The 14,137-nt window shown below is 45.1% G+C and overlaps 1 protein-coding gene across 5 annotated transcripts in view; it reads left to right on the top strand.

The window, feature by feature from the left end:
* cfap251 (cilia and flagella associated protein 251) overlaps positions 1-14,137 on the top strand; it is a 141,414-nt gene that overhangs the window by 34,861 nt on the left and 92,416 nt on the right. For all 5 annotated transcript variants that reach the window (XM_070886345.1, XM_070886346.1, XM_070886341.1 and 2 more), the window contains exons 7-10: positions 6,968-7,048; positions 8,186-8,263; positions 9,455-9,499; positions 10,271-10,485. In XM_070886345.1, coding sequence (XP_070742446.1) covers positions 6,968-7,048; positions 8,186-8,263; positions 9,455-9,499; positions 10,271-10,485 — 419 coding nt within the window. The remainder of the gene's footprint in view (positions 1-6,967; positions 7,049-8,185; positions 8,264-9,454; positions 9,500-10,270; positions 10,486-14,137) is intronic.

The raw sequence follows: 14,137 nt of genomic DNA, 5'->3' as shown, positions 1-14,137 counted from the left end.
TGATTTCCGGGGCGCAAGAGAGCGAGGCGGTAAGTGTTAGCTTCAGCAAAAAACCGGCAGGGAAGATCGCGGGTGTCAGTGATTTCGCCGTGCACGGTCGGTAACCCCTTAGCGCCCTGTTACCGCCCCTCGCAGGCGCTAACAGGAGGGGCAAACCAGGCCAATTTCTCTCCCTTGGTTTCCAACGTTGTTTGTAAGTTGTTTTCATTGTTTTATCTAAATTTCTGGAGTCTGTTTTACAACCTTGCAACACATTTCCTGCTAAATATTAACACGAAAACAAGAAATAGGAGCAGGAGTAGGCCATTTGACCCCTCGAGCCTGCTACCAATTTGATACCATCCCTTATTTCCTTAGTTCGCCACAGATGGTGATCACTTCTCTTACAGCCTTGCAACCACGTCTCTGCAATGGCTATCAGATCATACCCATTTGTATCTATTTGTGCCGTCAATTCATCTATCTTGTTACAAATGCTGCGTGCATTCAGATAAAGAGCTTTTACATTTGTTTTTTTACCCTTTTTTCCTGCTTTGACTCCACTTTCTGATTCAGTTTTATGTTTTACATTCTGTCCCTTTATGTAATAGATTTGAATAATAGTAATCAACCACTCCACTGTCACGAAGGGCAGAAATGGCCTCCTTCCGTCATGTAAATTTCTATGATTCTATGAGCTTGCATTTATATAGTGCCTTAATGTAATAAAACATAAGATTACATAGGATATATGGTACAGAAACAGGCCATTCGACCCAACCAGACGATGATGCAGTTTATGCTCCACTTGAGCCAAACATCTCAAGACACTTCACAGAAAAGAAAGAGTAAAAGCTTGTTCAAAGAGATGTGTTTTAAGGCGGGTCTTAGAGGAGGTGGAGAGTGCTTAGTGTGGGAATTTCACAGCACAGGGCCTGGGCAGCTGGAGGAATGGCCACCATTCGTGGGGCAAAGATGGTGGGAATGCATCAGAGGCTAAAGTCTGAGGCAGGGAACATTTTGGGCACGGGGGGGTTGTAGGGGGGTTGTAGTACTGGAGGAAGTTACAGAGCTAGGGAAAGGTGAGGCCATGAAAGAATTTAAACACATGTATGGACAACCGGGAGCCAATATGGTCAGCGAGCATAGGCGTGATGGGCGAGCAAAACAAGGTGCAGGGTAGAATACAGGCAGCAGAGATTTCTATGAACAGAACTTTATGGTGGGTGGAAGATGGGAGCTTGAGGAGAAATGCATTGAAATGGTCGAGTCTGCAGGTGACAACGGTATGGATGAGGCTTTCCGTGGCAGATGGACTGAGGTAGGGATGGAGGTGGGTGATGTTATGGAGGTGGAAGTAAACAATATTTGTGATGGAGAGGTTATTGGTTGGAAGCTCAGCTCAAGGTCAAATAGGATGCCAAGATTGAAAATCATCTGGCTCAGTCTGAGGTAGTAGTCCTTGAGGGGGCTGGAGTTGTTATAGAATCATAGAAATTTACAGCACGGAAGGAGGCCATTTTGGCCCATTGTGTTCGCGCTGGCCGACCAAGAGCTATCCAGCCTAATCTCACCTTCCTGCTCTTGGTCTGTAGCCCTGTAGGTTATGGCACTTTTAAGTACATGTCCAAGTATTTTAAAAATGTGGTGAGGCTCTCTGCCTCTACCATCCTTTCAGGCAGTGAGTTCCAGATCCCCACCACCCTCTGGGTGAAGAAATTTCCCCTCCTATCTCCTATAAACCTCCCCCCAATTACTTTAAATCTATGCCCCCTGGTTATTGACCCCTCTGCCAAGGGAAACAGGTCCTTCCTATCCACTCTATCGAAGCCCCTCATAATTTTACACAGCTTAATCAGGTCTCCCCTCAGCCTCCTCTGTTCCAAAGAAAACAGACCCAGCATCTCCAATCTTTCTTCAAAGCCAAAATTCTCCAGTCCAGGCAACATTCTTGTCAGTCTTCTCTGCACCCTTTCCAGAGCAATCACATCTTTCCTGTAATGTGAACACAGAGTAAGCTAGCTGCGGCCTAACCAGTGATTTATACAATTCACGCATAATATCCTTGCTCTTGTATTCCATGCCTCGACTAATAAAGGCAAGTATTCCATATGCCTTCTTCACCACCTTATCTACCTGGCCTGCTACCTTCAGGGATCTGTGAACCTGTACTCCAAGGTCTTTTTGTTTCTCTACACTTTTCAGTGTTGTATCATTTAATGTATATTCTCTTGCCTTGTTAGACCTCTCCAAATGCATTACCTCACACTTAACCGGATTGAATTTCATGTGCCATTGTTCTGCCCAACTGACCAGTACATTGATATCTTCTTTGCTTCCTGTCTGAGCCAATTTTGGATCCAACTTGCCACTTTGCCCTGGATCCCATGGGCTTTTACTTTCATGATCAGTCTGCCATGTAGGACCTTATCAAAAACTTTGCTAAAATCCATATACACTACATCATACGCACTGCCCTCATCGACCCTCCTGGTTACCTCCTCGAAAAATTCAATCAAGTTAGTCAGACACATCCTTCCTTTAATAAATCCATGCTGACTGTCCTTGATTAATCCATGTCTTTCCAAATGAAGATTTATCATGTCCCTCAGGATTTTTTCCAATAATTTTCCCACCGCTGGGGTTAGGCTGACTGGCCGGTAATTATTTGGTCTATCCCTTTCTTCCTTTTTAAACAAAGGTATAACATTAGCAGTCCTCCAGTCCTCTGGCATCATATCTGTAGTCAGAGAGGACTGGAAAATGATGGTCAGAGCCTCTGCTATTTCCTCTTTTGCTTCTCTGAACAGCCTGGGATACGTTTCATCCGGACCTGGGGATTTATCCACTTTCAAAGCATCCTCCATCACTATGTTTATGTTGTCTAATATTTCACACTCCTCCTCCCTCATTGCAAAGTCTGCATCGCCCCTCTCTTTTGTGAAAACAGATGCAAAACATTCATTAAGAATCATACCCGATGTCATGTATTCAACTGTCATTGTAACCCATGTAGAAGTTGACTTAAGTTGTATACCTTGAGAATCTTGACCACAGGGGGGCGAACTTGTGGGAGACACTCCTAACCTGGACTTTCCGGTATAAAAGGGGAAGCTCCACCCACTGTCTGCCTCTTGAGGTCTTGGTAATAAAGGTAACTGGTCACAGAGTGATCTTTTCTCAAGTATGGGCCTCGTGTGCATTTATACTGTACAGTAAGGACATATTATTGGTGACGAGAAACTGGGATTTAAACCATGCAAGCATGGCCAATAGCAGCACAGAAGAGAGGTACTGTGTTGGTGATGACTTTATTGAAAGACTACAACAAAGTTTTATCACTAATGAATGGTTGAGACAGGATTCGGCCGACAAATGCAGGGCTCATCTCCTGACGGTTTGTGGATCCAGAATGTATTCCCTGATGAAGGACCTTCTAGCGCCAGAGAAGCCGGCGGACAAGATGTTCGAAGAGCTCAGTAAGTTGATCGGGGAACATCTTAAACCGGCGAGCAGCATGCACATGCCGAGACACCGGTTTTACACACACCGGCGGCGAGAAGGGCAAAGCGTTCCAGACTTCATGGCAGATCTCAGGCGACTGGCGAGCCTATGCAAGTTCCCAGATGCATGCAGAGCGGAGATGCTGTGAGACTTTTTTATTGAGGGCATCAGGCATGCTGGGGTTTTCAGGAAATTGATTGAGACCAAAGACTTGACCTTGGAAGCGGCGGCTATGATAGCCCAGACAATTATCTCAGGAGGAAGAGACCAGAATGATTTATGGCAAAAAATCTTGGCTCAAATGCGGCAAATGACCAGGGAGTCAATGTTGTTAATGCGGCACATAGTTCTCGAGGCAGACAAGGACAATCGGACATGCCCCAGCATGCAGTTGAACCCAAAGGGGGAATTCAACAGAGACAATGGCTAGCTGAACGGCGATTCATGCCATTGCAATGGACAATGCGGCCAGTAATGGGGCCATCAGTACCTGTTAATGGTGCGCTTAAGGACAGTTACAGTCAGAGACGATCGACTGGTAATGGACCTTTTGTTTCCAACAACAGGGTCTCCAGCTCATGCTGGAGGTGTGGAGGCAAACTCTCAGCCAGAGCTTGCAGGTATCAGCAGTATAGCTGCAGAAATTGCAACGTCAGCGGTCACTTGGCGCGTATGTGCAGGAAGCCTGCAGCCAGGTTGATGTACGAGGAGGACGGGACCGATATAAGCCCTACGAAGCCAAATGAATTCTGGGGGAAGTTGCTGGAAGCTGAAGTTCAGCGAGCTCATGTGGAGCACATACAGTTCATATACCAGGACGCCACCGATAATGATGAAAGTGCTCCTCAATGGCATCCCAGTATTAATGGAGCTAGACACGGGGGCCAGCCAGTCCCTGATGAGTATCAAACAGTTCAAATGGTTGTGGGTGTCCAAGGCCAGGAGGTCAAAATTATTGCCGATTGACGCACTGCTACGGACATATACAAAGGAGATCATTCTGGTGCTAGGCAGTGCCATGGTAGTCGTCACCCACAAAGATTCGGAGAACAGGTTGCCACTCTGGATTGTCCCGGGGGACGGTCCCACACTACTGGGGAGGAGTTGGGTGGCTGTCATGAACTGGAAATGGGGCGATGTCAATGCAATTTCTTCTGTGGAGCGAATATCATGCTCACAAGTCCTGGACAAATTTGACTCATTATTTCAACCCGGCATCGGCACTTTCATTGGGGCCAAGGTAGTGATCCACATAAACCCGGACACCAGGCCAGTACACCACAAGGCCAGAGCGGTGCCGTACGTGATGCGGGAAAAGATAGAATACGAATTGGACCGCCTGCTGAGGGAAGGCATCATCTCGCTAGTCGAATTCAGTGACTGGGCGAGCCCGATCGTGCCGGTGTTCAAGGCGGATGGGTCGGTCAGGATATGTGGCGATTACAAGGCCACCATCAATCAGGTGTCACTCCAAGACCAGTACCCGCTACCGAGAGCGGAGGACCTATTTGCGACGCTGTCCGATGGCAAACTTTTTTCAAAATTGGACCTGACCTCAGCTTACATGACCCAGGAGCTGGCGAGTGAGTCGAAGAAGCTGACCACCATCACGACACACAAGGGGTTGTTTGAGTATAACAGATGTCCGTTCGGGATTCGTTCGGCTGCCGCGATCTTTCAGTGAAATATGGAAAGCCTCCAAGTCGTTTCCAAGGACGGTGGTTTCTCAAGACAACATCCTCATCACGGGTCGCGATACTGAGAACACATCCACAACCTGGAGGAGATGTCACGCAGACTGGACCGGATAGGGCTGCGACTGTAAAAGGCGAAGTGCATCTTCTTAGCTCCAGAGGTAGAATTCCTGGGGAGGAGGGTAGCAGCAGACGGGATCAGACCCACTGCGTCCAAAACGGAAGCGATCCAGAGAGCACCCAGACCCCTTAACACGACGGAGCTGCGTTTGTTCCTGGGGCTCCTGAACTATTTTGGCAACTTTCTTCCCAAATTGAGCACGCTGTTAGAGCCGCTACACGTGCTCCTACGCAAAGGTCTGGGGGGACAGCCAGGAAAGGGCTTTTGATGGAGCACACAATTTGTTATGCTCCAACAAACTGTTAACGTTATATGACCTGTGCAAGAAACTAGTTTTAACGTGTGATGCGTCATCCTATGGGGTCGGGTGTGTGTTGCAGCATGTGAATGCCAATGGTCAGTTACAGACGGTAGCTAATGCCTCCAGAAGTCTGTCCCGGGCAGAAAGGGACTACGGGATGGTAGAAAAGGAAGCGCTAGCATGTGTATATGCTGTAAAAAAAAAATGCACCAATACCTGTTTGGCAGAAAATTTGAGCTGGAGACAAATCACAAACCCCTAACGTCCCTTTTGGCCGACAACAAGGCCACAAATGTGAATGCATCGGCCCGCATACAGAGGTGGGCACTTACGTTAGCCGCCTATGACTACACAATTCGGCACAGACCGGGCACTGAAAACTGTGCTGATGCACTCAGCAGGCTACCACTAGCCACTACTGAGGGGGCAGCTGAGCATGATGCTGAGATGGTCATAACTGTTGAAGCTTTTGAAAGCGAAGGCTCACCTGTGACAGCCCGTCAGATTAAAGTCTGGACAAATAAAAACCTGCTACTGTCTTTAGTTAAGAAATGTGTCCTGAATAAGAACTGGGCAGCCACGTACGGGGCATGCCCTGAGGAGTTTAAACTGTTTCATAGGCGCAAGGATGAACTCTCGATTCAGGCCGATTGCCTACTGTGGGGAAACCGAATAGTCATGCCCCAGAAGGGCAGAGAAGTGTTTATCAGAGAACTTCACAATGAGCACCCGGGCATTGTCATGATGAAGGCAGTTGCCAGGTCACACGTTTGGTAGCCAGGGATAGATGCAGACCTGGAACTTTGTATTTGCAGGTGCAACACGTGTGCTCAGCTGGGCAACGCACCGAGGGAAGCCCCCATTAGCCCCTGGTCATGACCCGCCAAGCCATGGTCACGCATCCATGTGGACTACGCAGGTCCTTTTATAGGAAAAATGTTTTTGGTTGTAGTAGACGCCTACTCCAAATGGATTGAGTGTGCCATTTTAAATTCAAGCACAAGGGTGGAAATAGAAGCCATTGCTGAACATACTGTGGAGATACTGGGGATAGTTAGTTATAAGCAGAACCAAGTGAGGACTATCCCACTGAGCTGGATAATGTAGGAGGATTGTGTGGTTGATCATGTCATAGGCTACAGTGATGCCGAGAAGGGTGGGGAGGGATAATGCACCGCAGTCACATATAATATAGTTTGTGATTTTGGTTCGGGATATTTCTATGATATGGGGCTGCACATCGGATTGGACAGATTCAAACAGGTTTAACATTTTAGTGCCATGGTTTTTTTTGTCATAAATATTTATATCTCATTCAATGTTCATTTCATTGTGGCTGAAATTGTGTATTTTATACTTTTTTTTAAGCGTGTGTCTATCTGGGACTGGACTTCAGAAAATAAAGGACCACTTTGTTCTGTGGACCTGAGTCCTGCCTTTGGTCCTCAGGTACATTTTTGAAAAATTATCATACATTACAATTTTCTTCTGCATCAGTTAAGTTACATTAAAATAAATAAGTCGAATAGTATTTGCATGTTATGGTATACATAAAGTTATCATGTCACATTTGATTGGCATTTCAAAACATTACATTGTTTCTCCAGGGTTTCCGCCAATCTTCCACCGACGTTATTTTGGAAGATCAGGTGACCCAAATAACTAGTCAAAGAAAGACTTGCATTTATATAACGCCTTTCATGGCCTCAGGACAGCCTAAAGCAGTTTACAGCCAATTAAGTACAACAACAACTTTTATTTATTTAGCGCCTTTAATGTCGTAAAATATCCCAAGGCGCTTCACAGGAGCATTGTAACACCAAAAGAAAAGTACTTTCGAAATGCTGCCCTTGTTGTAATGTAGGATACAAGGCAGCCAATTTGCGCACAGCAAGGTCCTATAAACAGCAATGAGATAATGACCAGATGCTCTGTTTTTAATTATGTTGTTTGAGGGATAACATTGACCCGGACACCAGGGAGAACTCCCTAGCTCTTCTTCGAAATAGTGTCATAGGATCCTTTACATGAGAGGGCAGATGTGGCCTCACTTTATCGTCTCATCTGAATAATGGCACCTCCAACAGTGCAGCACTCCTTCAGTACTGTACTGGAATGTCAGCCTAGATTTTGTGCTCAAGCTTCTGGAGTGGGTCTTGAACCCATAACTTTCAGACTCAGAGGTGAGAGTGCGACTAACCACAGCTGACAATGTTAGCACGTTATCACATCTCTCAGAAATATTTCAAAGCTTTTCACATACAGTAAAAATGCAAAATGATTGTTCTTGCATTGACCTTTTCATTTGCTGAAAAGTAGCTTGTCAGAAAGTGATTGTGTAACTCGGGCTCTAAACATGATAAAATCTGTAATCTGCAAATAAAAAGCAGTTTTGCTTAACAGTAGTTTGTAGTCATAATTATTTAGTTATCAGGAATGAATCTAATAGATCTAGATTGGAAAAGCCTTGGATTTTTAATTTTAATTTAAGTTAATTTGTTAGATAGTCACTTAAGTGGAGTTGACTTTGTAACAGGTTGAAAAGTAGCTTGATATTTTTTTAAGTTACATTGTTGTTCTTTCTAGACTTGTGTACTATTTAATCCTGAAGATAATACTGAGCTACTCAGCAACAATAAAACTGAAGTTGTATTCTATAGTTGGGTGAGTGTTATTGAATATTAGTCATGTTTGACCCAGCCATTTACTTCAAACACCTTTTATTTTATTTTGTTTGGTATACAATAGAAGATAGCTACAAATAAGTGATAAGACATTTACAGAAAGACTTCAGATGATATCCTGTGGTTTACAGTTTCATCCAAAGCTTGAACCTTGGGTAACTTGTCTAATTTACTGACATATATAATTTTATATACAGTAATATACTACACTGTAATTTAATTTCTGAAAAAAGTGACTTTTAGTTATTAAAGGATTTATCAAGCAGTTGAAACAAGTATGATTAACTTTGACATCCTTTCTGGGTTTTTTTTCTGTATAATTTTTATTTTTATATATTCAAATGGATCTCATGTAGTGTTGCTCACGGGTAATCTGATGTGTGGAGCACAGCTGTTATGTTTAGCTGCTAATATTGCCTGTCTCTTTAAGATCATTACTCAAGTACTCCCTGTGGGCCAGAGCTCTAAATAGACAAATCCAGGTAATTGTAGCTGCTTACAAACTCCTGAGGTTAATCAAGAGCATTTGTAAGTTCCAGCTCCAGGTCAGAGAATGCTGAATGAAATTACTGACTTTCTTTTTCAAAAATCTCTAGTGGATCTCCATTATATATGGGGAGTCAAGACTAAGTGTAGTCTTCAATTGAAACAGAATTAGAGAGCAAGGGATAATTGGAACAGAGCCTGCAGGCATAATTTAGTTTCCATTTAAAGTCATACATTCTGTCCTTAATTTTATAGTTGCATTATATAAATTCCTATGTTCACATTTAAAATAGAAGCTGCTTATGTCAACTTGTTACACTATAATTTTAAACCCCACCATTGGGAAGGGGAAACAAGTAGGGAAAAGGAGTTACTGAAAGGTCAGTCCTGCTTGTTGACCAGTGGTCCTGACTGAACAGTTAGTTCCTCCATTAAAATCCCCAACAACCAGCAATCAGAAACTCAACATTGACATAAATGCAATTTGCCTCATGTACCAATATTTTGAGAAAAGAAACTACATTAGAAAGGCAAACTAAGGAGCAATTGTAATTGGCATTAAATTTTTACATGAATGTAATGCAAATTTTTAAGATAAACTGAATGTTTGTTAATGTGTGAATCTGTACTGTAATTTTAATAATAACTCATTTTATTACTCTATGTCTGCATTGAATGCCTTCAGAAAGAGAATCAGTTGGAATTTGCATCACCAATCCTTACAGATCAAGTAAGTATTAATAACATTTGATTATTCAAAGTGCTGCATTGAAACATGAAACAAACTATATATAATATATATAAATAAAAGAAAGTAGGACAAAAATTAATTTAATAATTTTGAATATTTCGGAAGAAAAAATGCTCCATAATATTTTCCACATTTTTGAAAATGGTTCACAATTTTAAAATTATTCGAAGATTAGAAGATTTTCTTTTTTATACAGAGTAGCAGATATGGGAAACAGACTCTTAACAAAAGCATTTAATGATGTGTCAGTTAACTTTTTCAATACAGAGCTGTATAAATATCTTCTGAAGAACATGGTTGAAGGGTGGTGTGGTGGTGCTGAATGTCAGCATATGACTACTGTGTGGCATGGAGGGACAAGCAGAAGTTCAATTCGTGCTTTGATTAGTTCCTGATCTGAGCAAGGTGCATGATAAAAGGTCTGAGCTCTCCCTGCAGTGGGAGGGAAAATCAGAGGAGAGAGTCAGATGAGCAGTCTGTAACACATCCTGATGGGGGCTAAAGAAACATGATACTTGTTGCAGGCATTCAGCCAGAAAGTTGAAGCGATTAAAAGTACAACAAAACTGAATAACATAGGCTATATAAATAACTATTAACCAGCGGTTCTCAACATTTTTAACCTCCTACCCGCTGAAAATAAATGATGCCTCTTCAGTTGTTACTATTGCAGCAAGGAGATTGGCATTTGCCTGCTTACAGTCAAATGGTTAACTGTCTAAACTTTTACCCCTATCTTTTCTTTCACAGACATTTAACAAGATTGTGGGACTCTACAGTCAATCAGTTTTCCATCTTATCCCTTCACAAGTGCTCACTGCTACTTCTGCAGGGAATTTGGTTATTTGGGACACCGCACAAACACCACAAATTCAATCTGATGCAGTGAAATCATACAAAAAGAAAGCTCTAAAACTGGTGAATCTACAGAACGATAGTATTACAGTGGTCACTGTGTCTGACAGGTAAGGGAGAAACAGGTTATCCTCAGTGAATTATTTATAGAACTCAGTTGTGTATTTAACTTTCATTGTAATCATTCAAAATTGCACTCCAGAATGGGAAAATGCCTGTTTTTCTTTCATTGCTAGTCCCGAAACAAAATTGGTTTCTCGAAAATTACACATTTCAAAGCTGTGCATTCCAAACATTTTATTAGTCTGTCATTAATGGTAGAAAAAAAAAGCATTCTCTCCTTTTGTGTTAGGAGGAATTCATTCCCTGCAGCAGTCCTAAAACAGTGGGATATTTTTGATCCAATTTAGAATTTTCAGAAATTATTTTTAATAGAAGTATGTCTATACATCATTTTGTTTTACTAGTGAAATAATAAACACAGATAAAGAATATGGGCTAGGTTTTAGGCTTTTATGTTTTTGGGGCGAAAACGGAGGCGGGGCGAAAAAGTTATCGGCTAGGAATAATCTGGGCTTTGGTAAGGAATTTTCGCCATCTGGGCCATGCGTCAGGGGGTGCAGCACGAAGGGAGGCGTTGTACACTTTTCAAGGCGCAAAAATGGGAAACTCGCGAACTAAACAGCCGGGCCATGTGCGCTCCGAAAGAGGCCTGGGGGGAGGGGGTGCAAAACCTTAAGAAAAAACACAAAAACATTCCCAAAACATTGCTCATGCCATCACAACACAAATCGCTAAAAATATTAAAAGAACAAACACTCGCACTTACTTGTACAGCACTTTACCTTCATCACCACCGTTGGACCGCACTGATTTCCCAGGCAGTCATTGTGAGGCGCGATTCCAGGCGTATGGGTCAGGCAGGCGTCAAACCTCAGATGGTTTGGCAACGAAAGGCGTTGCCTTGAGACCTTCGGTGGTGGCGGGAGGCCTGGTGGTCCCTGTGGACATTGGGCCGTAGTATGGGGGCCCCGGACCACCGACTGCGTGTAGCCGCCCTACTTTGCTTTGCAACGTTGGGATGGGTCTGTCTTTTTGGCGGATAGGTTGCCATATCCCGTCTAGCAGTTTACCTTTGGCAGGCGGTAACATGGGATCCTGGCTGGTCCAGGTCCTAAGCTGGGGGGGCCGTCACGGTTGACCCCTCGCTTTCTAGCACTTACACGACTGCGTGTGGGTCTGCAGGCTGCGCCGTTTCCACCCCGGGGGTGGGCAACGGTGGCCAACTGAGAGCATGGGTGTCGCTCCCTGTGCCTGGCCCAGGGCGGATCATGTTACAGTGCACAGACAGTGTTGGACATTCTCGAAGCAACACATCGATAATGGTGACTCTGCTCTCCCAAGCTTGTGGGGATGAGCAGCTTGTCTGACTTGAGCACATATTGGAACATTCTTTGTTACGTCTCTTTGGTCCTGTGAACACAGGCTGTTGCTTTGTTTAACTTATTTGATACATGTTCAATTGTTTGGGGCTCGCCCGCTACTTTTGCTTGTTGCACAACACTCCTGACCCCGTGTGGTAACAGCTCACTTGCTACGAATGCTTTGTTAGATACATATACACCTGGTTGGGGTTCGCCTGCTACTTTGGCTTGCTGTACAACACACCGGACCCCGTGTGATAACACATCACTTGTTACAAGTACTTTGTCAGATACATATACGACCGGTTGGTATTTGCCTGCTACTTTGGCTTGTTGTACGGTACCCCCAACCCCATACAATGGTACATCATTGGTCGCGAAAGATCGCTCGCACGGGTTACATGGTGCACACAATTTATTTGAGCGTGGTGAGTTCCTGGCCTTCACCGCGGCTGCCCCTTTACCTTTGCCCCAAACCCAGTCTTCCTTGCTGGGCAACACATTCCTCCATTCCGTTGCGGCGACCTTCTGTGGTCTGGACACGCTCTCATCCCGTGGTCTGGATGCTCTCTCGTCCTGCGGTCTGGACGCTCTCTCGACCTGTTGTCTGGACGCTCTCTCGGCCCGTGGCCTGGATGCACTCTTGTCCCGTGGTCTGGACGCCCTCTCGTCCGTGTCCGTGATGCCAACTGCCGTGATCTTCCTCCCCAGGTATTTTGCCTCTGGGGTCGGGAAGACGCATTTGGATCGTTTCGGCCGGAGTCCCACTCTGCAGGTCGACCTGGAGCCTCTTCCATCATTGCGAAGGGGTCGTCTGCTTTGAGTACCGCGCCTGTACCGTTGCTCGGTTGAACTTTACCTCCTCGTGGTTGTGATGAGTGGCCTGTGCCTCGGGGATCTGCAAATGGATCTGCCCTTTGATACCTGGTTCAGCTGAAAGTGGGCCTTTGGGAAAGGGAGGTCTCGTTCGCTGGAGAGGGTACGCAGAGGTCTTCCCAGTTCCATCGAATCTTCCCTATCCACCTCCTGCCAAGCAGCGTTGGCCCATCACCTGAAACAATCCACAGTAGTAATTCGTGCACTGCTCCCTCATGGAATACTCTTATGTCCGCACTACCAATAACTGGTATCAGTTCTTTGGTGTAGGTGCGCAACTTTGCCTGAATCGGGATCAGCTCGGGTCGCTTGGCTTCGTCGCTCCTCAGCCTCTCGAAAGCCTTCTGGCTCATGACTGATTGACTCGCCCCCGTGTCTAGTTCCATGGAGACTGGAGTGCCGATAAGTTCAACTTTTAACGTTATCGGAGGGCTTCTGGTGGTGAAGGTGTGTATCCCATATACTTCCTCTTCATCCTCAGGTTCAGTGCCTCGCCTGCTCGTTCATCGTGATCCTTGCTGGATCGGTCGTCCTCTCCTGACTCTGCCACGTGGTGAGTCAGAGATCGTTTGCACATTCGCTGGAGGTGCCCCATTGTTCCACAGCTCTTGCACACATAGGGCTTGAATTGACATTGATGAGCTCTATGACTGCACCCGCAGCGCCAATGTGGTGCTAATTGATATGCCCCTCGGCGGATTCTTGAGTCACTCTAGGCCTAGGTCTGGCCTGCCCTGTGCCGTTCTGCCTGCTGCAAACATTATTTTGTGCACGGTGCTCGCCAGTGAGCTTCGATTCTGTGAAGATAATCTGTTTCGTGTTATCATTTGTGAATATGAAGGCTTGGGCTATCGTGATGGCCTTGCTCAGATCTAGGGATTCGGCAGACAGCAGTTTGCGAAGGATGACCTCGTGGCCAATTCCAAGCACGAAAAAATCCCGCAACATTTCCCCCAAGGATCCTGCAAAGTCGCACTGCCCCGCAAGGCATCTTAGGTGGGCGACAAAACTCGCCACGTTCTGGCCCTCGGAGTGACGGTGCATGTAAAAGCGGTACCTGGCCATCAGGATGCTTTCCTTTGGCTTGAGATGTTCCTTAGCCAGCGTACACAGCTCTGCATAGCATTTGACCGGTGACAGCAAATTTTTTAGGAGGCCATATACCGATGACCCACATACAGTGAAGAGAATCGCCCTGCGCTTGGCTGCCGTCTCAGCCTTGTCCAATTCGTTGGCCACAAAATACTGGTCGAGGTGCTCAACGAAGGCTTCCCAATCATCACCCTCAACAAATCTCTCAAGAATACCAACGGCTGCCATTACCGTGTGAAAGTTCGTGATCCGTTACTCGTCGCCAGTTTGTTGTGTTCAGAATAAATCCACAGGACTAAATCGCAAGCTCAAACTGTTGTGACCTTGGTCTCTTTAGTTCAGACACTAGAGTGAGGAAGCAGCATGGTGA

This window comes from Pristiophorus japonicus, chromosome 8 (assembly GCF_044704955.1).
Source record: "Pristiophorus japonicus isolate sPriJap1 chromosome 8, sPriJap1.hap1, whole genome shotgun sequence".
NCBI lineage: Eukaryota > Metazoa > Chordata > Chondrichthyes > Pristiophoridae > Pristiophorus > Pristiophorus japonicus.
This window is presented reverse-complemented; position numbering and strand designations above follow the sequence as displayed.